The sequence below is a fragment of the Lynx canadensis genome, chromosome E1 (genome assembly GCF_007474595.2).
Source record: "Lynx canadensis isolate LIC74 chromosome E1, mLynCan4.pri.v2, whole genome shotgun sequence".
In the NCBI taxonomy this organism is placed as follows: domain Eukaryota; kingdom Metazoa; phylum Chordata; class Mammalia; order Carnivora; family Felidae; genus Lynx; species Lynx canadensis.
Window position 1 is genome coordinate 16,530,100 of NC_044316.2, and position 22,964 is coordinate 16,553,063.

Here is a 22,964-nt window from a genome sequence, read left to right on the forward strand (position 1 = left end):
CCACCATCCCAGAGTTACCCATGCCACCCAGTCATGGTCAACCCCACTGTGTCCTTTGACATTGCTGTGGATGATGAGCCCTTGGGCCGTGTTTCCTTTGAGTTGTTTGCAGACAAATTCCAAAAACAGCAGAAAACTTTCATGCTCTGAGCACTGGGGACAGAGGATTTGGTTATAAAGTTTCCTGCTTTGACAGGATTATTCCAAGTTTTATGTGCCAGGGTGGTGACTTTACATGCCATAATGGCACTGGATCCAAGTCCATCTATGGGGAGAAATTTGATGAGAATTTCATTCTGACACACATAGGTCCTGGCATCTTATCCATGGCAAGTGCTGGATGCAACACAAATGGTTCCCAGTTTTTCATCTCAGTGGTTCGATGGCAAGGATGTGGTCTTTGGCAAGGTGAAAGAGGGCATGAATATTGTGGAAGCCATGGAGCACCTTGGGTATAGGAATGAAGATCAGCAAGAAGATCACCAATGCTGACTGGACAAATCTAATAAATTTGACTTGTGTTTTATTTAACTACCAAACCATTCCTTTATAGCTCAAGAGTACATCCCTTCACCCCTATCTGCTTGAAATATCCTATAATCTGTGCTCTCACTGTAGTTCTATGGGTTCCATATTTTCCTTACTCCCCTCCAAGTCTAGCTGGATTGCAGAGTTAAGCTTATGATTATGAAATAAAAACTAAACAACAACAACAACAACTACAGTACATGGGGGCAAATGAAAATGGAAACACAATGGTCCAAAATCTTTGGGACACAGCAAAAGCAGTTCTAAGAAGAAAGTTTATAGTCTACCTTGAGACACAAGAAAAAGCTCAAAACAATGATATAAACTTACAAGTAAAGGAACTAGGAAAAGAACAAGCAAAGCCCGAAGCTAGTAGAAGAAAGAAAATTATAAAGACTAGAGTGAAAATAAATGAAAGAGAAATGAAAAAAATCAATAGAAAAGATCAGTGAAACCAATGGCTGGTTCTTTGAAGAGATAAATAGAATTGGATAAACTTATACAAATCCATTAAGAAAGAAAAAAAGAGAGGATTCAAATAAATAAGATCAGAAATGAAAGAGGAGAAATAACAACCTACACTACAGAAATACAAGGGATTATAAAATAAAACTATGAAAAATAATATGCCAACAAGTTGGACAACCTAGAAGAAATGGATAAATTCCTAGAAACATACAATCTTCCACATGGAATCAGGAAGAAATAGAAAATTTGAACAGACCAATTTCTAGTAATGAAACTGAATAGGTCATCAAAAAACTCCCAACAAACACAAGTCCAGGACCTGATGGCTCCACAGCTGAATTCTACCAAACATTTAAAGAAGAGTTAATACTGGGGCCCTCAGGTGGCTCAGTTGGTTAAGCATCAGACTCTTGATTTAGGCTCAGACCATGATCTCACGGTTCTGACAGCGCACAGCTGGCTTGGGATTCTCTCTCTCCCTCTCTCTTTCTGTCCCTCCCCTGCTCACTCTTTCTCTCAAAATAGATAGATAGATAGTAAATATATATATGTATATCTTATATAATATATAAAATATTTAATGTTGTTATATTATTATATATTAAATACATTATATTTTATATATTTATTATATAATATATTATAAATAATATAATTTATAATTATTATACATAATATTAATATTATATAATATTTAAAGAAGAGTTAATACCCATTCTCCTAAAACTATTCCAAAAAATGAACAGGGAAGAAAACTTCCAAATACATTCTATGTGGACAGAAGTACCCTGATATCAAACCACAAAAAGACACTGTGCCTGGGTGGCTCAGTTGGTTAAGTGTCTGACTTTTGCTCAGGTCATGATCTCAGAGCTTGTGAGTTCAAGCCCCGTATCAGGATTTGTGCTGACACAGCACAGCCTTCTTCAGATCCTCTGTCTCTGTCTCTCTCTGCCCCTACCCTAATCACACTTGCACGTTCTATCTCTCTCTCCCCAAAATAAATAAACATTGAAAAAAAAATTTTTTAAAGACACTGTAAAAAAACTACAGGCCAATATCCCCAATGAACATAGATGCAAAAATCCTCAACAAAATACTAGCAAACCAAAACCAAATTCAACAATGCATTGAAAGGATTATTCACCACAGTCGAGTTGGATTTATTCCAGGATGGTTCAATATTCACAAACCAATCCATGTGATATATCACATTAACAAGAGGAAGGATAAAAACCATGTGATCATTTCAATAGATGCAGAAAAGCGTTTGATAAAATACAATATCTGTTCATGATAAAAACTCTCAACAAAGTAGATTAGAGAGAACACATCTCAACATAATAAAGGTCATAAATGAAAAACCCACAGCTGACATTATATTTAATGGTGAAACTGAAAGCTTTCCCTATAAGATCAGGAATAAGGATGTCCATTCTCACTACTTTTATTCAACATAATACTGGAAGTCCTGGCCACAACAATCAGACAAAAGAAATAAAACGCATCCAAATTGGTAAGGAAGTAAAACTATCCCTATTTTCAGATGACATGATACTTTATATAGAAAACCCTAAAGACTCGACCAAAAAACCATTAGAAGTAATAAATGAATTCAGTAAAGTTGTAGGGTACATAATTAATATACAGAAACCTGTTGCATTTCTATAAACTAATAAGAAAGTAGCAGAAAGACAAATAAAAAAAATACTCCCATTCATAATTGCAGCAAAAAGAATAAAATACCTAAGAATAAATTTAACCAAGAAGGTGAAAGACCTATACTCTGAAAATATAAGACACTGTTGAAATAAACTGAAGATAACACAAACAAATGGAAAGATATACCATATTCATGGATTGGAAGAAGCAATCTACAAATTCAACATAATCCTTACCAAAATACCAATGTCATTTTTCACAGAATTTGAACAAATAATCCTAGAATTTGTATGGAACCACAAAAGACCCTGAAAAGCCAAAGCTATCCTGAGAAAGAAGAGCAAAGGCTGCAGGTATCACAATCCCAGATTACAGTATATATTACAAAACTATAATAATCAAAACAGTATAGTACTGGCACAAAAACATACATAGAGATCAACAGAACAAAACAGAGAACCCAGAAACAGACCCACACTTATATGGTCAATTAATTTTTGACAAAGGAGGCAAGAATATGCAATGAAGACAGTCTCTTCGATATATGGTGCTGGGGAAACTGGACAGCTACTTGCAAAAGAAAGAAACTGGATCACTTTCTTATCCCATTCACAAAAATAAACTCAAAATGGATTAAAAACCTAAATGTGAGACCTGACACCATAAATTCCTAAAAGAAAACATAAGTAATAGACTCTTAGACATTGGCCTTAGCAACATATTTATGGATATGTCTCTTCAAACAAGGGAATCAAAAGCAAAAGTAAACTATTGGGTCTAAAACAAAATAAAAACCTTTTGCACAGCAAAGGAAGCCATCAACAAACCAGAGAGGCAACCCACTGAATGGGAGAAGATATTTGCAAACAATATAACCAATAAAGAGTTAATATCTAAATTATACAAAGAACTTATATAAGCCAACGCTAACAAAATTATACTCTGATTAAAAAATAGGTAGGGGCACCTGGGTGACTCAGTCAGTTAAGTGTCCATCTTCAGCTCAGGTCATGATCTCATGGTTCTTGAGTTCAAGCCCCACATCAGGCTCTGTGCTGACAGCTCAGAGCCTGGAGCCTGCTTCAGATTCTGTGTCTCCCTCTCTCTCTGCCCCTCCCCCACTTGCACTCTCTCTCTCAAAATAAATAAACATTTAAAAATTAAAAAAAAAATAAGCAGAGGACCTGACTAGACATTTTTCCAAAGACATACAGATGGCCAACAGACACATGAAAATATGCTCATCATCACTAATCATCAGGTGAAGACAAATCAAAACTACAGTGAGATATTGTCTCACATCAGTCTTAATGGATAGTATCAAAAGACAAGAAATAACAAGTGTTGGTGAGGACGTGGAGAAAAGGGAACCCTTGTGCACTGTTGGTGGGAACGTAAATTGGTGCAACCACTATGGAAAATATTACAGAGATTCCTCAAAGAATTAAAAATAGAACTACCATATGATCCAGTAATTCTACTAGTGGGCATTTACCTAAAAAAAGTGAAGACACCAATTTGAAAAGATATAAGCACCCCTATGTTTATTGCAGTATTTACAATACCTAAGATATGGAAGCAATCCAAGTATCCATCTATAGATAGATGAATAAAAAAGATGTGATATATATATATATATACACATATACATATACATATTTATTATTCAGTCATAAAAAAAAGAATGGAATCTTGCCACTTGCAACAACCTGGATAGACCTGAAGAGTATTATGTTAAGTGAAATAAGTCAGACAGAGAAAGACAAACACCACATGATTTCACTTATATGTGGAATCCAAAAAACAGAACAAAACAAAAAGCAGAAATAGATTCATAAATATGGAAAACAAAGTGATGGGTGCCAAAAGGGAGGGAAATAGGGGTTCAGGTGAAATAGGTGAAAGGGATTAAGAAACTTCCAGTTACAAAATTAATAAGTCATGGAGATGAAAAGTATAGCATAGAGAGTATAATCAATCATATTGTAATAATGTTTTTAAAAACCCTACATAAAAAACATTATGCTTAAAGAAGCAATCTCAAGTTTTTCATTAAATTTTTGAGAAACTTTATTTGGAAGTTTACACAAATTCAATATTTAATATCCTGAATATGTTTTCTTTTCCTCATTATATTATATAAATACAAGTATTTTCACCATGCCCCATTATAGTTGCCTCCAAATCTCCTTTAAATTTATCCCAGTGTGCTATACAACTATTATTTCTATGCATGTCATGATATGAAAAAAGGTTCAGAAGCACTGCTTTAGCTTTAGATAGGACTCTTTACCTGGGGCCTCTCAATGGATTTCAGTGGGTGTGTGAAATGCACACATATATCTTTCTTGAGAGATAGTTAATACTTTTCATAAGTTCTCAAAGCTTAAGAACCAAGTGACTCAAGAATTTCAAAAGTTCCCCTATAATTTCATCCCCAAAGAAGTGATGTTACAAGTTAAGGGTTAAAGGAATTCCAATAGCACAACTAGGTCTCCATTATCACAGGTGGGAAGAATAAAGGTGCTATAAATAGAACTAGGAGGACTTCTGTCTCTGGCTCCCTCTTTTGGGACTCCTGCTCCTGGCCTCTCTCTTCTTAAATTCAACTAACATATTAAGAGGATTCTAGGGTCTTTTCTCTGTTAGAAGTAAATACTTCCTCAGATCACCAGAAAGTACAAACCAGGGTGGAATCCAGGGAAGACAGTATAGATTTCAAATGCTCACATTTGATCTAGCTCTGCAGCCAAAGCCTGAAAGGCAATATTGTAAAATGTATATTTGCCCAGACCTCTTCCTCTGTGTTTCTAAAGCACTTTGCACATAACTAGACTTCTCCTATATATGTGTCTCCCTTGGGGGCCTAGCAGAGGTGACAAAATCCACAGTGCCACTCTGCCATACTGTCATTATTTGGTATGTTTTTCCCTAACAGGTTTTGAACCCCTGAGAGATAGACTTTTATTTTGTTTTTAAAACAGTCTCTAGTACGGGGCGCCTGGGTGGCGCAGTCGGTTAAGCGTCCGACTTCAGCCAGGTCACGATCTCGCGGTCCGTGAGTTCGAGCCCCGCGTCAGGCTCTGGGCGGATGGCTTGGAGCCTGGAGCCTGTTTCGATTCTGTGTCTCCCTCTCTCTCTGCCCCTCCCCCATTCATGCTCTGTCTCTCTCTGTCCCAAAAATAAATAAAAACGTTGAAAAAAAAATAAAATAAAACAGTCTCTAGTATAAAATATACACTCAGTGTTTTCTCAATTAATGACAAATAAATTAATGAACACGCACTATTAATTTCCAAATCTTAGTTTCCTTAAAAGGTTATATGCCAGGAAGAGATACTTCCTCTGTAAATTAATAAATTAATTTCCTGATACAAATAAACTTAATGTGAATCTGGGTACTTTATAATCCCAACTTTTTATAATCCCAATTTGACCAGGATTTTATCTTCTCAGATATGTTAATAGAGATGTTCTATAATCTTCCTACAGATGACACATCTCTTGACCACTGATCTACTTCTCTCACTGTTGAGAAAGGCATGAATCATACGTCTTTTTAGCCCTTTTTAGTCCCTTTTTGCTTGATGCTATTTTCTACACATAGGGTACACTCAGCAAAAGCTGACTGAACTTGGAACAAACTTCAAAGAATAATAAAGTTATCTTAATTACATACAAGGCTTTACAGATTATATAGGACTTTACCATACATTATCTCATTTGATCACAAGAATCCTGTGAGTTAGAGCTCCATTGTAGAAACCAACGCTTAAAAAGTTTAAGCCATTTGCATAAGGTTTTACAAATTGGAACTAGAAGCCAGGTCTTCTGACTCCTACAGTAGTGATCTTTCCCACTGGGAGATTAATGGAATTCTCTCATCTGCCAAAAGAATTTCTTAATATTATGTTGACACAAAACTAGATAGGCAGTGTTGCTATCCTGAGTCAGTAAGAAAATCAACATACAAGTACATTAAGACCTATTGATCTGTATAATATTTTTTTCTAGAACAATACTTTGGCTTATAAACCACGTGTTTCATTTGAGTTCATTCAGCTTTCAGCTGTGTATATTTCTTACCTATGCATACAGCTTCCTGTGTGGTCTCCTAAGCATTGGTTCAAAGTTCTTACTTCTGAACTTTGTCTTGTCTTTTCCTGTTTACTTCGCAGCTCTGGGAAAAACACAGATTGTTTAATCTGTGAACCATACATCTTTGTTTAATTTTTGTCTCGCAGGCACTCTTGACCACCACCAGGGGGCAAAAGCCTACCAGCTGGCTTCTCAGCAATTCATTCTACACAGGACTGTAAAGTACAGGGACCCTCAGTGTCTGATTCTTGATGGAACCTCCCTGCTAATTATTTCAACCGCAGGGCCCCAGGGAGAGAACAAAGGCTCAGCACAGAGGGCTCTAGTGGCACTTAACCATACAGCAGCCAGAAGGAGCACATGACAGTCCTGTCAGTTTAAAGGAAGCAATGAAATCCAAGAGAGTTTGAGTGACAAACAGGAGGAGGTGGCTTTAATAACTGCAAACTCCTTAATGTGTGTGTTTCCTCAGTTTTGATACATATGATGGTATATTCCAGAGCGTCCACTCAAATTGAGAAATAGCTTTGTCAACTCTCTTTCTCTGTGTAAACAATCAATGATATTTGCATAGTGAGATTTCCCCCCTTTTTAAATCTTGATTTTTCATTACTTTCTTCGCTTATGGTCTGCTAATGGTTTATCTTTTTTTTTTTTTAATTTTTTAACGTTTATTCATTTTTGAGAGAGCGAGAGCAGGGGAGGGGCAGAGAGAAAGGGAGACACAGAATCCCAAGCAGGCTCCAGGCTCTGAGCTGTCAGCACAGAGCCCTATGTGGGGCTGAAACTCATGAACTGTGAGATCATGACCCAAGCTCAAGTCCGATGCTTAACCGACTAAGCCACCCAAGCGCCCCATGCTGACGGTTTATCTTTTAGATTGTTCCTTTAAAATATTTAATAACCTACATTTCACATTCTGTCTATGAAATAATGAAATCTAGAGCCGAAGGAGGAAAAAAAAATCTCAAAGAGCAAATGCTATTTAAGAGAATTTCTTCCCATCGGGAAGCAAGTGGGAGGTAAATAGCAGGTTGGACCCTTATAACTCTGTGAGCCCTGCTTTCTCGGCCTCCCGGGCTCATACAGTCTCTCTCACCTTAGGAATAATGAATGAGTGAGTCCTTAGGGGCCAGGGTAATAGAGGAAGTGGGAGGGTACCTACCATGAAGCTTCTCAGGGTATAATATGAAAAAGCTTTCTTTCTTTCACGAAGTCGCATCATAAAACATGGACTCTGAGATAGAGGGTGGTACAGCTTAGAAAAAGCCCTCGAGAGCCGGGTCAAAGGGGGATAAACTCGTCTCCTGGTCGCGCCACGAGGGTCTCTAGTCCAGTAAGTCTCACTCCCGCCTAGCGAAAGCCTTTGAAGCCCCGCGGAGCCCTTTCCCACCAGACAACGTGTTTGCCTCAGGATTTTCACCTCAGTTTCCTTTCTCTAAGATCGGTTAAGCTGTGCGCCCCCACCTCATGAAATGGTCGTCTCTCAGGAGTGGGGACTCCAAAGGCTCCCAGAACCGGGGCCCCTCCCCCCATCCCAGTTCACAGCCTCCGGGCGCGGGCAAACCGCGCGATTCCAGAGCAAAGGAGGAAACCCAGGAAGGGGCGGCGGTCAGAGGCGCAAACAACCGGCCGGCTTCCGGCAACTCAAGGGTTACGGCGAGGCGGCGGCGCGCGCCGAGGGGAGAGGCGGTTGCTGACAGGTGGCGCCTGCGCACTGGGAGCGCTCATTGTGCCCCGCTGCTGCCGAACCGCCCGCCCGCCCGCCCGCCCGCCCGCCGCCCGTTCGGCGCGTCAGTCGGCGAGAGTCCGGTGGTGGGTGCGGAGCCTGCGGCCGTTCCCTCGGCCTCTTCCTCCTCCCCGTTCCCCTCACCCCCCTCCCACACCCCTTTCCCCATCCCGGCTCCGTCACCCTCCCGCCCCCCATACTCAGGACAAGAATGCCCTGCCCGGAACAACCTAGCAGCGCCTAGATGGCTTTGGTCACGGTCCAGCGGTCGCCTACCCCCAGCACCACCTCCAGCCCCTGCGCCTCGGTGAGTCCCACCCGGCGGCCGCTCCGCTCGCTTCTGTCACTGCGGCTCCGCTTTGCCTCAGCGGGTCCCGCCGAGCGCCACTGCGCACGCGCCGCGCCGCTTCCCAGGCCTTGGCACTCGGCTGCCGCGAACCCCCCACACCCCCCATCTTTAAGACGAGCTGCGGGACCCACGGGACGTTGGTTTTTGCCCCCATCACTCTGAACCCCTGGCTCTCACAGTCCTCGCCCCGAACCACCCCCCCCCCACCCCCGTGGCATGCTTTCCTACGGCTTGAACACTTCCTTTCGCGAATGAGTCATTCTTGCTTTTCACCCTCCCCCTTCCTTGTACCCTCTGTTGCTCTGCTGCAGGGAGAGGACCATGGGACTCATGCGTTGCCCCTAACACACACCACATCCCTATACCCACACCCATTTCATGGACTCGTTCAGTATTCCCACCCTGCAACCCCTTCTTCAGGCTCTCTGGGGTATGTGCCTTCCCTCTAGTCACTTGCTGTCTTTCTTGGGCTCTGGTACTGTTTGGGCTTCATTGGATTGCTGAGCTGGTAGTTACTCCTTGGTTTCTTCCCTCCTCTCCAGCAGAGAGGTCTCTTTCTTGGACCTCTTACCTTTTCTCTAAGTAGTCCTGAAGCATCTGGCGCTGTTTGATAACCAGAGCCAATTCATTTACATCTTACAGGTATTAATGCCTTGCACTCATTGCTCATGATCATTCTTGTTCTTGGGTCGTGTTTGTATGCTTCAGATGCGTATGCCAGTGAAGCATGCTTCCAGAAGGAAAATACCCAATAACCAGCCTTTTCCTGCTGGGCCCTTCTTTGACTTGGCTCCTAGCCCCACCTCCATCCCTTTACACCCCACTCTTTTAGGCTTTATTCTTGAAAATCCTTACTTAAAAAATAAAATATTGCATCAGTGGGGCGAAATGGGATCTTTAAAACATGCAAATGTTGTAGAAGGAAATAGAATGAAAATAATGAGCAACTGGAAAAGCCATCTTGAACTTCCTACAGAATTGTAATTTTTAAAACTGTGTTGGTGGATTTAGTAGTTTGAAGTTGCCAAAAGGTATTCACTAAACACTGTACCACCCTTCACTGTAAACATCAGGTTATTCTTTATATTTATATGTTCACTGAGCCGTGGGCTTTGATATCTTGAAAATACAGTGACTTGTGATTTCAACATAGTTTCCTGAATTTCAAAATTCAGTATAGTGGTGGTTTCTTTTTTTTTTTTCCCCTGAGCTTTCTTGTGAATTTTGTGTGGCCAAATTGACAATTATATCCTAATTCTAGAAGTGATTATATTTCGGGGGTTAACTTGTATTGTTGCAGAGAGCAGAACTAGGATCCTTGGGTAGAAGTTCAGGGAGGCAGATTTTCAATGATTGTAAGGAAGAAGAATCTTGTAACAGTGGAGTGGACTGCCTTGCAAAAATAGTGAATGTCCGTTGCTTAAAGTATTAAAAGAAAAGCTGGAGGACCTTTTGCCTGGAAGTTAGTATAAAGAATTCCTGCAGTGAGGGACTTCTAAGGCCTTTTCCAACTCTTAAGATTTTGTGATTTGAGAATAGTTGCACTTCAAAGGTGGTAAAACGTTTTTAAGGTCCTCTGAAGACAAGTATCATAGGATAGAAATTTAGTAAAATTTATTTATATGTAGTACTTTATGCTAGATTTTGGAAAGTTAACATTCCATCAGACCATTTTACTTCTCTTTACTAGTAAACCCTTTGAGGATAGTGGTCACCAGGTGTGATTTTGGCTGAGAAAGCAACTGAAAGTTAGTAGAGTCATGCAAATAAATACACTATAAACCAGTATTATAGTAACATCATTTCCTCTGGCATTGTTTAAAACAGTTTATGCTATAATAATAACATACATACATATATCAAGTTATCATACTAAGTTCCTTGAGGTGAATGATTAGTATACAATAAGGCCATATCTACTTGATATGACTTAATTAGCCAAAACTTAGTTATTAGAATATTGAGGTATAGTAATAGTCACTTTTGAGATAGGTAATTAAATTGATCATGTGGTAAGCTCAGTTGTTGAGCTGATATTTCTATGTCTACTTACCATGGTAACTTGGTTATTTCAGTTGTGTATGCATGGCCCTCGGAATCCTGGGACGTGTGTGTGTGTAACACTCAATAATGTTTGTATGACTGATAAGCCAGTTACCTTTCCCTTTAAATTGTCTTCCTATTTCACTTCATCCAGCGCTGTGTTCAGCAGAGTTGTCTTGTGGTTCTTGTGTTCCGATATTTGGCTGCTGTCTGACCTGCATATATTTGCTCTTGCATCTCTTGCTGCATGAATAGGTTAAGTTGTTTGTTTTAAAAGTAAAAGAGAGCAAAAAGAATCTAGAGAACCATGAAAGTAGAGATTTAATTTTGTGAGACTGGAGATTTAGATTTTTTAATTAATAATTTTAAGCATTTCATTTTACTTTTTCACTGTGGGAGGTGTAGGACATTTTAATACTGTCAGCTTTTCAATATTCATTTTGGGGATTAAAAAAATCTAATGATCATCTACTGGGTATGTGTGGCTGTTATAGATACTAACATGCATAAGACATTGACCCTGTCTATCAGGATCATGTAATCTTGGAGGGGGCAGAAAGAACAAATGTGAGATGAGAGGGTAGAAAAGGAGAGCGAGGGAAATGATACCACATGTATATGAATAGCTGGTTTGTAATGGCCAGTATTTGTCTGAATTCAGATTAAGATAAATTCACTACTGGCAATAGTAGAAGTAACAGTATCTCACATCTCTTGGGTTTTTGGTCTGTGCCAGGCATCATGCCAAGTGCTTTATGTGGATTAACTCATTTACTCCTCACAATATGTCCAAAGGAAATTGCTATTATCCCTATCTTACAGATGAAGAAACTGAAGCAAAGAGCCATTAAGGAATGTGCCCAGTGTCACTTAGCTGTTGAAGATTTGTCTAACTTTAGAATTTTCCATCTGGTAATCAAAGAAAAGTACACATAGTAGGTGGATCTCAAACTAGGCCTTTAAGGATGGGTAGAATATGTATAGGCTGGGATAGAAGCTGGGAAGTAGAGAGTATTCCAGGTGGAGAGAGAAGCTATATTCCCGACACTTACAGCAGAAAAGTACAAGGCATATCTGAAGGACTTAACTAGACCAGTTTGAAGAAGGATTTCTTTGGAAGAGTAGTGAGAGATAAAGGTGAAGAGGAAGCTGGACTGCATAGACTCCTGAGCTTAGGAGGTTGAACTTGATGGGGAAGGTAATGGAGAGTCTTCAGAGGTTTTGAACAGATATAATCACAGTGGTGTTTTAAGAAAATTGATCTGGCAGCTGTTGGCCAGAGGGATTTGAGAGAGGCAAAGGAAGGCCATGAGTGGAACCAGTTAGAGGCTATTGTGGTAGCTCAGGTGTAAGATAAAAAGGCCTAAACTGGGGATGTGAACTGGTAGTGGAAAGAAAGGGACAGATGTGAGGGATTATGGAGAAAACACAAAGGGCCTGGGAACTGACTGGATATAGGGGAGGAGGAATCAGAGATGCCAACTCTTGGAATGTATTGTTTCTTCTAAGATAATAAATGTTTCCTAATTAATAGGCAATTTAAGAATTATCTCTTTACTTCTTTCTGGTATGAATTTTGAGTGGATACCTTGTGTTGATCCAGGGTCATATAAACACAATGAAATACTATAAAAATATTTTACTTTTGTGTAGTGCTTTATACTTTTCAGAGTGTTTTTGTGTCTGTGATCTACTTTAAGTCTAGAGCGGCCTTATAAGTTATGCAGGACAGGTACCAAGGTTAAAAGACTTACTGAAGGTTACACACTGGTTGGTGTAAGAACCTGTACTAGAACTAAGTTCCTGGCTCCTAGTCCACATTTCTTTCCATGGTGTGAAACAGCATATGAGTTTCTGATCCTGAGAACTTGACTGCCAGTATAGTAAAGAAATCAGGACTTAAGATACAATCAAGAACTCCTCTTTGCAGTTCATTTATATTGTAAGCTTAACTAGAACAGAATCATCTAGGTCTGTGCAATCATTTTTAGGTGATACCCTTATTTGAAGCCTATTATCTCTTAGTTTATACATAATTCCTAAAACTTGGATATTTAGTTTTCTTATTCTTAGAAGATTATCAACAGCAAAAAGGAATGGAAAGTGTGGCAAGTGCTGCTAAAGACAGGCTGCTAATAGTTCTGGGAAATGATAGCTGATGGTTTTATAGCAAGGGAGAAGAAGATGATTTCTAAATAACTGCATAAGAAAAAATTTGGCCAGTTATGAACTACTTAATGTGAGGACAAATCCCTCTCTAAGATGACCCTGAATAATCATAATAAAGCTTCATCTTATTTTCTCTTCATTTAAGCAGTCAGGATTGAGTGAATTGTACTTTTAGATAGACATCCATCCAATTCTCACTGAAGTTTTGATGTTTATAATGTACATTTTAATTAATCAGGAAATTTATTTACATATATGATACTTGATAAATAAGATACTATTGAATTACTTATTATTATATATATATTCAAATATGACTGCATCTTTCCCCAGAGAAAATAAAACCATAGCAAATATGAAATTGATTTATCTGAAGTATAAATACTTAAAAGTGATGCCTTTAAATTTTTAAACGCTTTAGAAACTTTCTTACACTGTAGAATAATACATGGGCAGTGTAGGAAATTTTAGAAAATATAGAAAAGCACAGAAAAGATAATAAAATATATGTGTTCTATCTATCTACCTATTTATATATGTGTTATATCTGTATATATATATAACATAGCTGAAATGCTGCTGTGTATGTAACTTCATATATATTATATTTTTAAGTTTGAAATAAATCATAGATGTAGTACCATATCACTTAAATGGCTGCATTGAGCAGTTATATTATAACTCATTCTAACCATTCCATTATTAGTAAACATCTGATTTTTTCCAAATTTTTTTTATTGCTATTTTAAATCACATTGCAGTGAACATCATTGGGCATAAATATTTGACAGCATTTTGGACCTTACTAAAATTTCAAGAAATAGAATTACTGGATCACAGACCAGCATAGTGTAAGAATACTCATTTATCCTAACCTTATTAACACTGGATATTCTCATTTCACATTTAATCATTAGTAATTTTCAAAGATAAAGAATAGTAGCTCGTTGGTTTTATGTATATCTTATTACTAGACAGGTTGAGTATTTTTCAAATCTTTATTAGGCGTTTCTGTTAACTTTTTTAAAAGATAGTTTTATTGAGGTATCGTCTCCAAAGCATAAAATAGACCCGTTTTAATAATTTTATAATTCAGTGATTTTTAGTAAAGTTACAGAGTTGTACAACCTTCACTATAATCCCTTATTTCCATTATATGAGCTATTTGGTCATTCTTTTCAACCTGTGTACCCTCTTGATATATTATGAATATTAACTCTTCATTTATTAGCACTATTTGCTTGGAATTGTTTGTATTGCCCTTAGAATAAAGTCTACACTCCAGAGTTCTGCTAGCAAGACTTCTAATGAGCTAACCTTGCTTTTACCTCTTCAGCCCTGTATCTTCCCAAGTTCCTGCCTTGCACACTGCTCAGTCAAGCTGACATGCCATGCTCCCTTTGATCTCTAGGCTTTTGCACATGCTGTTTCCTTTACCTGGAACACTTTCTTCATCTCTTTACCTGACGAATTCCTACTCATCCTTCAGGTCCCAGCTTAAATGTCACTTCTTCTGGGAAGCTTCCCTGGCTCCACTCCCAGACTATGGTAGGTGCTCCTTCTATGTGCACCGTAGTACCTTATACTTACCCATCGTGGCTCTTATCTCCTTAACATACTTGATGTTTGACTACTTATCTCCCCAACTAACCTTTAAGCCAGGGACTAGGTCTGTTTTCATAATTTTGTATCATTAGGGTCAAAAATATTGGACATGTGTATCAGTGGATGGATGACTCGATGGATATAGTATTATTCAGCAGTCTTTTCCATTTTGAGTTCTTCCATTGTTTTTAAGCATTTCTGTTTCCAGAAGCCTTTTAAGACTTTGGGTACATATTGCTAAATTGTCCTCTAGAAAGGCTGAATCAAACTTTGTAGACAAACTGTGAAATATGCCAGAGGTCAGGTGCATAAAATGTTGGCTCTGCTGTTCCCTCGTTAGCCCTGAGTATCATCATCATCATCATCCATTTTCTTTATTATAATAAGTGCTGTTGTTTATTGAACACTTACTCTGTACCAGGCACTATGCTGAGTACTTTACATGCATTGTTACTTAATTTTTACATCACTCCTGTGGTTTAGATATTATTATCCCTATTTTACAAGGAAAATTGATGCTCAGAGAAGTAAAATGAGTTGCCCACGTAAAATGAGTGATAGGCCTGATGTCTGACCCCAGACATTTCCTCTTAACCTCTGCTGTTTTATTGCTTACATTTTTTTCAGAGGTAAACATTTTTTTTTCAAATATTTGCTATTATATGTTTTATATTCCCTGTTTGGTAAGTCACTCACGCGATTAGCCCAGCTTTCTCCATGGATAGTTATTTTTGCCATATGATTTGTAAAGAATTTTAAAGTAATCTCTACACCCAATGTAGGGCTTGAACTCATGACACCAAGATCAAGAGTTGCATGCTGTACCGACTGAGCCAGCGGAGCTCTCCTGATTTGTAAATATTTTTTATACACTAAGAATATTAACCTTTTTCTGTTATGGTGGACATTTGCCTTGGTTTTTCATTTGCCACTTTGTTTATTCATTTCGATGTGTAGACATTTAAAAATTTTAATGCCATCAATCTAAAGTCTATGTGTATATGTTTTTCCATTGTTTTTCTGCTTAGTTCAATTTTCCATCATTAGAGAAATATTCACCTGTATTAAGTTTTTTAATAGTTTATTTTTATGTTTAACTTTTATCACCTGAAATTAATTTTACTACATGGTATGAGGTAAATATTAAACTTATTTTGTCCCAAATAGATAACAACTTGTCTCAGTGCATTTTATGAAACAATCACCTTTTTTTCTTTTTTTTTTTTTTTAATGTTTATTTATTTTGAGAGAGAGCACGAGCAGGGCAGGGGGCAGAGAGCAAGGAGAGAGAGAGAATCCCAAGTGTTGACAGCGCAGAGCCCCTCACGAACTGTGAGATCATGAACTGAGCCAAAATCAAGAGTCGGACACTTAACCAACTGAGCCACTCAGATGTTCCCCAATCACTTCTTTTTCTAATGGTGTATAATTCTACCTATGGGAAATACTAAATTGGAGTATAAGCTAGAATGTGTTCCATTGCTATTCCCACAGGAGTTTAGTTTAGCACATACTACTTAGTATTCATTAAGAGTTGGATGGACAGACAATAAACTTAAACTAGCGTAGATTTGAAAATTTTGACTCAGGTGCCTTGCGAAGTCCAGAGCAAGAGCATGCCTTTGGTAATCAAAAGGTATCTTCAGGTTTCTTGTCCTTTCTTCTGGCTTTAAGTGAGAGGGAACAAATTCTAAATTATGTGCAGTCTGAAAAAGGTACCATGCAGAGCCCATACTGCTTCCTATATAGCACCATTAAATATCATTCTAGTACCAGCAGCTTGGAAAAACAGCTTTACTGTTTTTTCATTAATGCCTGCTGTTTTGCTGGCTACACATTGCCTGGCCCATCGTAGGCATTCACGTGTCCATTTTTTTTTCACCTATTTGCTCATTCATTCAAAAATCTTAGCTATAGTAAAGGAACTCTTTCTAATAATAATAATAATAATAATAATAGATAATAATAGTGTGATTATTGATAAGACCCTTTATCCAATCTGAAATATGCCAGAGCTCAAGTATACATGGAGAGACCTAAGGAAGCTTGTTAATCAGCAAATATTTAATGAGTGCTATTTTGTTCAAGTAACCCCATCCATTCTCTTCCTCTGGTTCTTAGCGCTGAGTCCTTTTCAGATTCTTTTACAAACTGCCCTCCATTTTCTTGTCCAGCTGAGCAGCACAGCTGCTGTTCACAGTGCCCTTCATTTTCCTGTTTGTCAAGAGAAAGTCCTGTGAGGTGATCTTGGCTCTGAAATGTAGTGAGAGGTCCCATGGTTCCCTAGATTTCCTGAAAGACGGGAAATATTTCACTTGCTGAATGAGAGAGGATATGCTTAGAAACAAATGGGGGAGAAGTAGCATACTATGTTCCAGCCTAGTTTTCATGAAGCTGTTTAATTTAATTTTTTTTTTTAAAGGTAATTTAGTACCTTTTTGTACCCTGGGCTATACTCAGTTCTAGAGTTATCTATTTACTCATTCATGCCAGTGTCAAGGATCCAGCAACCCGTTAGTCCCTGGCTTCAGGAAGCTTTTAGAGTATAAGTAGAGAGATTGGTATTAAGTAAATAGTGTAGTAATCATAGATGATATAAGCCTTGAGGAAGAGAAAGAAGGCCACCAAGGGTTTCTTAGTTGAGGCTTCAATAGTGAGTGGGACTTGGCTTAGCAGACAGAGGGTTAGGGGTGAGTAGCAGGAGGGAGGGAAGCATTCTCAAGCATGAACTTAAAGCACAAGGGTAGAAATGGCAGATGTACGCTGGGAACCACAAGTACAAGTGCTGATGTCTTGCAAAGTGCAGAAAATAGGGCTGGAGAAGTAAACATAATTTCTTCTGAACTATAACATCTGTGCTGTTACTTTTACCTTTCATATAGTATGTCTGTTCTCTTGACTTTCCTGTAAAGCGAGTTTGTTAAAATTTGTGATTAGGGGCAAGTATAACTGTCCTAATAGCTACCATGTTTCAAGCGTCTGCTGTGCTGTAGAAACTAGTTTCAGTGCTAAACAGGCATCACAACAACCATTCGAAGGAGTACCATTATCGTTTCTATTTTACAGATAAACTGATTTTCAGAGAGATGTCTACATTCCCCCAGCATGGAGTGGCAGAGCTGGGATTTAAACTTTGCTTATCATACTCAGAAACAAACTACTAGACTAAATCATCTTCTGGATATTAGCGTTAGTCTCTCTTCCCAGGTGCTGTTTGATTTCTTCCCCCCTCCCTTTTTTTAAACTCATTTTGTTTCATGTTTGCCCTGTGTTAGTTTGAATCACTGTGACTTGTGTCATTTTCCTGCTTATGCCTTCCTTGGTAGTTGATAAACTCATTTGAGAGCCTTCTCAGGCACTGTGGAATGATATAAAGCATTATCTTTGTCTTAGAATTTTCAGGTCTAGTGGGGGAAGGCAGCATAACCAGAAAAAGTAGTATAGTGAGGGCAATGGGAGAGGCAAAAACCAAGTGTGTACAAGGAAGAAGATACCAGTTCCAAAGGAATAATGGATAGGGAATGTGAAACAGTAATTGGAAAAGATGGAGGAACAAAAGATCTTTGCGACTAAGCAAATGAAAGATATGCTATTTACTTCTAAATATTAATCCCTTCCAGTTCCATCCATAATTAGAAGCAAGTTTTTTTGTTTTTGTTTTTTAATTTTCCTACAGGGTGGTTATTGTGAGATATTGCTGTCTAAGGCATAGTAGCCTGATAATCAAGCTTCTATCTTTGGAAAATGTGTATTTCTGAGTGTTACCTTGCCTCTTACCTACTCTTCCTCTCCCAACTCTATACCTTCCCCTAGTGAAAGAAAAATCTAACAACTTCTTTTTCACTGCTTCAGACAGATGGGGGGATATATGAAATTATATTTATTGAAGTTTAAGGAAAGACGTCTTTGTGCAACTTGCTCATTGGAGCAATGATTTTCCAATTATTACTTCAGACATTTTTATAGAAACAGCAACAACCTTGGGAGAGCCTTTTTTTTTTTCACAGTTATGATACTTAGCATGTCTCAAGCAAAATTAAAGTAAACCACATGTAGCATCTCATGACGCATCTTATCTGTTAAGGAAGTCATTGATTCTTTGGGGTTTGAGAAAGAGATTGTGGTTTAGAATAAAATAGTATCTATGATTCTAATATATACCATGTGATGGGGAAGCCCTAATAGTATTTTCATTTCTCTCTTCTTAAGCTTCAAAAATACCTATAGCAACATGAAGCAGTCCACTGTAGTGGTTAATAGTGTAGGGTCTGGAAATATCTGCCTGAATCTGAATCCTGACTTTACAATTTACTAGACTTAATAAATAAGTCACTTCAGTGTTCTATGCTTCAGTTTGCCCATCTGTAAAATAGGAGTAATAATAGTACTCTTTCATAGAATAAGCATTAAATGAGAGAATGCCTTAGTACCATGTCTGGCACCAAATAAGCATACATTCATGGAGTATTAGTTGTTTTACAATGATGGTGATTTAGGATGGCTATTTGTTTATTAAGCAATCTTTCATTAGAGTACACATTCAGTGGAGAAGATACTTTCTTTATGACAATAGAATTCAAACAAATAGCCCGTTTCAGGGGTTAGTTTCTCTATATCTTTTTTCTTTCTGTTTAATTATTTTTTACTTACCAATAGCTTTATTTTTTAAATCAGGGAGTCTCTGCTCTAGTTGCCAGGTCTCCCGGCAGAGTATGTTGTGTGTGATTTTGTAATGACCCTGGAGCACCATACAGAATCATTAATGCAACTGTAATCTTTAAAACTATCCTTCCCTTGAGAGCTTATCAATTTACTAGGCCATGCTTAGCAGCATATGAATTTATTAGATGTTCTGCTATATGGTAGGATGGATCATTGGAAGTGGTCATCTTAGTTTGGATAGTCAAATAATAGGCTGTGTTGGTGTTTTTAATGATTGAGGCTATAAATCATGTGGCAAAGTAGAACAGAAATTTACACATATTTTTTAAATATGCAGAATCTGAGGACACTGAATGTATTCATGGGTTTAAATATATCTTTGTACAAAGAAACAATAGGTGAGAAGAATGATCTGTCTAATTCAGCTATACCAAACAGTTGGAGTTGAAATTGAATGCAGCTTTTAGAAGATGTATTTCTAAAGCAACTGAATGGTGATACAACAAGAGGTCTTTGGTTCAGGCTTTGGCTGCATTTTGATTATAGTTTTATTATTGAACCCTGTTAGAAAATAAGACAACCTATTTCTTCTTTGAGAGAGTACTTTAAAAATTGCACTAAGTTTTCTATGAGCACAATATTTTGATTCTTCTTCTTGATCTATCTTATATAAGCTGCAACTTATCAACTGTGAGCATTTTTTATGCTGATTCTGTGGTTTTCAATTAAACTTCAAAGGAAACTATACTGACTGTAAAGGAAGTCTGGTTAGGCAAGATGTGGCCAAAAAATCCAGGAACTCCTCCACTTGCTTACAAACATTTTTTGCAGGGTATAGAATCTTGAAATTAAATATAGGGCTTTTAGGAGAAAGAAGATATTCTTAGAAGATTTCCATTTAAGCACTGTTTTATGGAGCTTTAATCCAAAGATTTAAAAATTAAGAGAGTTTTATTAAGTAAACCATAAGTCTTATTTTGTTTCTGAAAATGTCTTATAGAAGACTGTAGTTATGGCACAAAATGAAAATCATTAAAGGCACAAGGATGATTTGAACCTCTGTACTGGGTGAGCTTGTTAGAATGCCAGTCTGCCAAAAGTTAGAAATAGGGATATCGCTCACCAAATTAGTCTTTCCTTTGCTTCCAGCTGTCCTTTCAGGTGATTCAAGGCACTCAGAGGAAGACTGTGTTTTACAGGTCCCAGCCTTTTTCTTTCTTTTTCTCATAGATTTTTTTTCAGTTTATTGGATTGCACTCATTTGCAAAACATTTAAGTGTACTGTGCACAAGACTTTGTGTCATTTAAGCTACTAGTAGTCTACCTTTTTATTTATTTTTTTTTAATTTTTTTTTTCTAACGTTTATTTATTTTTGGGACAGAGAGAGACAGAGCATGAACGGGGGGAGGGGCAGAGAGAGAGGGAGACACAGAATTGGAAACAGGCTCCAGGCTCTGAGCCATCAGCCCAGAGCCTGACACGGGGCTCGAACTCCCGGACCTCGAGATCGTGACCTGGCTGAAGTCGGACGCTTAACCGACTGCGCCACCCAGGCGCCCCTAGTCTACCTTTTTAAAACAACTTGCCTTATCTTAAGTATGTGATCTAGAAAATTAGATGATTGAGATTCTGTGTTTTATTCTCTTCATTCTGCTGATGTACTGAAATGTCCCATTTCATTTTGTACTTTTTTATTCTGTATTTTATTTGTGGCTCACATTTCGGAAGTAACCATGATAGTGATTCTCTAATTAGAAATTCTCTAATTAGTGATTCTCTTTTCTGCAATAGTTGTGTGGACTCCAAAGTGAAACCTTATATAGAATTAGATCATATATGGTCCTGCATTCAAAGAGGAAGGAAAAATTATTGAAACGGACAGTTGCCTTTGGAGAATATTTGAACACACACAAATGTTCTTGGAAAATGTATGGGTCAATAGTAGAGAAAATGCCTTATGAGATAGTTATTTCTTAACCCCTCCCTAAAGTTAGAAAGTTCTCTTTCCTCATTTTGCTTTTTACCTACTGTACTTGATTTGTTACTGACTTTCTGAAATATAATTTTGGAAGTTGAGAGCAGAATTTTTTTAAGATTATTAGGTAATGTGACAGTGATATTGAAATAATGAGTTTTTTTGTTTTGTTTTGTTTTGTTTTAATGCTGCTAAACCTTTCTTGATTATATTCCTCTGAAGAAAAAGTATTTTATACACTGGCCCTCATTCAGTATACTTTTCTCCCTGCCACATCCGGATCCAAAAGGACAGTTTCCCTCTCTGGCTAATTTAATAATGATTTTATGTCTTAAGAACTTGTTCTCAAGGAAGTAGGCTGCATTATAGTATAGTGATTAGATTGGCTTTAGGTTCTGGACTCAGATTCTGAAGTTAAAATCCCAGCTCTCCCACTTACTAAGTACTGACTTTGGGCAAATCACCTTTCTAAGCTTCGCTTCCTTATCTTATAGAATTACTGTTGGCTTTCATGAAATAACTGAATGACTGCTTAGCACAGTGTTTAGCATTATAGCATAATGAGTGTTCAGTAACTGCTCGTGATTACTGTCGTTAAGTAGATTTAATTCTTTGCTTTTTGCACAGTATTACATACATACTTAATTTTAAGAGATTATGATAGCTTGGCTACCAAAGCATATTTATTTTAGGTGATATATTTGGGTCTTTACTGAATTGTGTCCAGTATGTTGTATTCTCAGATGTGTTACTTTATGAGAAGTTGTATACCCTGGATTAAAATGGACACAGCCATCTTTGTAATGGTAATGAAGTAATGTGTAATTGAAGTATATTTGAAGATGGTGAGAACTGTAGTTTGTGGTTACCTACAACTACCATTAGAGCTATTAAAATTCTTTTCAGATAAAGATAGGGTGAACTTTTGCACTGAGTGTATGTCCAAATATAATGTTCAGTGGGCACAAATGGGTGATATTTAAGATAATTCAGCCCTTCGTTTATATTATTTTCCAAGGAATTCACGAGAAATAGTCTTCTGGTAGTTGAGATGTGTGTCATTTCTTGGAACTGCTTCTAGTGAAAGTCTACATTATTTAGCAATTCTAAATGACAGCCATCTTGAAAGAGCCCACAACATCATCCCCCACCTGTGACTAATGAGATTTTTGTGAAATTCTGGCTTTAATAGCTTTGGCTATCAGAACCCCAAACCTTTTACCAGTAATGTGCAGTAGTGGTGTAAGCTTACCTTGCTAAGACTACAAAATCACAACCCAAATTTCTTGTTTTGGGGATCTTGGATACAATAATTTTTATATTTCCTTGCTACTTCTATGAGGGAAATGCAGGAAGTTTCTTGAAACCTTTGATTACTGTCAAAATCTTAGTGTTTATTTATAAATATTGCCTCCTAGGGTTTCACAGAATTTCAGAACTGGAAAATTGACTACTCTGACTCTTTTACTGTTAGTTTCCAGAGTTTGGCCTCAGGAATAAAGTTTAGAATAACTCCTTTCTTGAGCAGTTTTAGGAGAGTTTTTGCTATACTAAAAACCCTACACTTTGTCTTAGGTAGGAATTGATTGGAGGTTTTCTAGAATGCTAGGCATTCAAGTGGCCACCTGGGTTCTAGGCTAGACATACATTGAAATGTAATATAGAAGGTCACATA

The 22,964-nt window shown here is 37.7% G+C and overlaps 2 protein-coding genes and 1 pseudogene across 5 annotated transcripts in view; 2 read left to right on the top strand and 1 right to left on the bottom strand.

Annotated features, from left to right (window-relative positions):
- The window catches only part of EFCAB5 (EF-hand calcium binding domain 5), a 200,993-nt gene extending 192,719 nt beyond the window's left edge, over positions 1–8,274 (bottom strand). Inside the window, exons 1-2 of the mRNA XM_030295821.2 lie at positions 7,922–8,274; positions 6,745–6,838 (exon numbers count right to left, since the gene is read on the bottom strand). The gene's annotated coding sequence lies outside the window, so the exon portion shown is untranslated. The remainder of the gene's footprint in view (positions 1–6,744; positions 6,839–7,921) is intronic.
- Positions 34–553, top strand: LOC115501359 (annotated as a pseudogene).
- Positions 8,275–8,552: 278 nt separating the features above from the next.
- SSH2 (slingshot protein phosphatase 2) overlaps positions 8,553–22,964 on the top strand; it is a 246,595-nt gene continuing 232,183 nt past the window's right edge. For 3 of the 4 annotated variants that reach the window (XM_030295813.1, XM_032591088.1, XM_032591087.1), the window contains exon 1: positions 8,553–8,792. In XM_030295813.1, coding sequence (XP_030151673.1) covers positions 8,730–8,792 — 63 coding nt within the window. In that variant the 5' untranslated portion in view covers positions 8,553–8,729. The remainder of the gene's footprint in view (positions 8,793–22,964) is intronic. The other variant, XM_030295816.1, reaches the window with a different exon arrangement.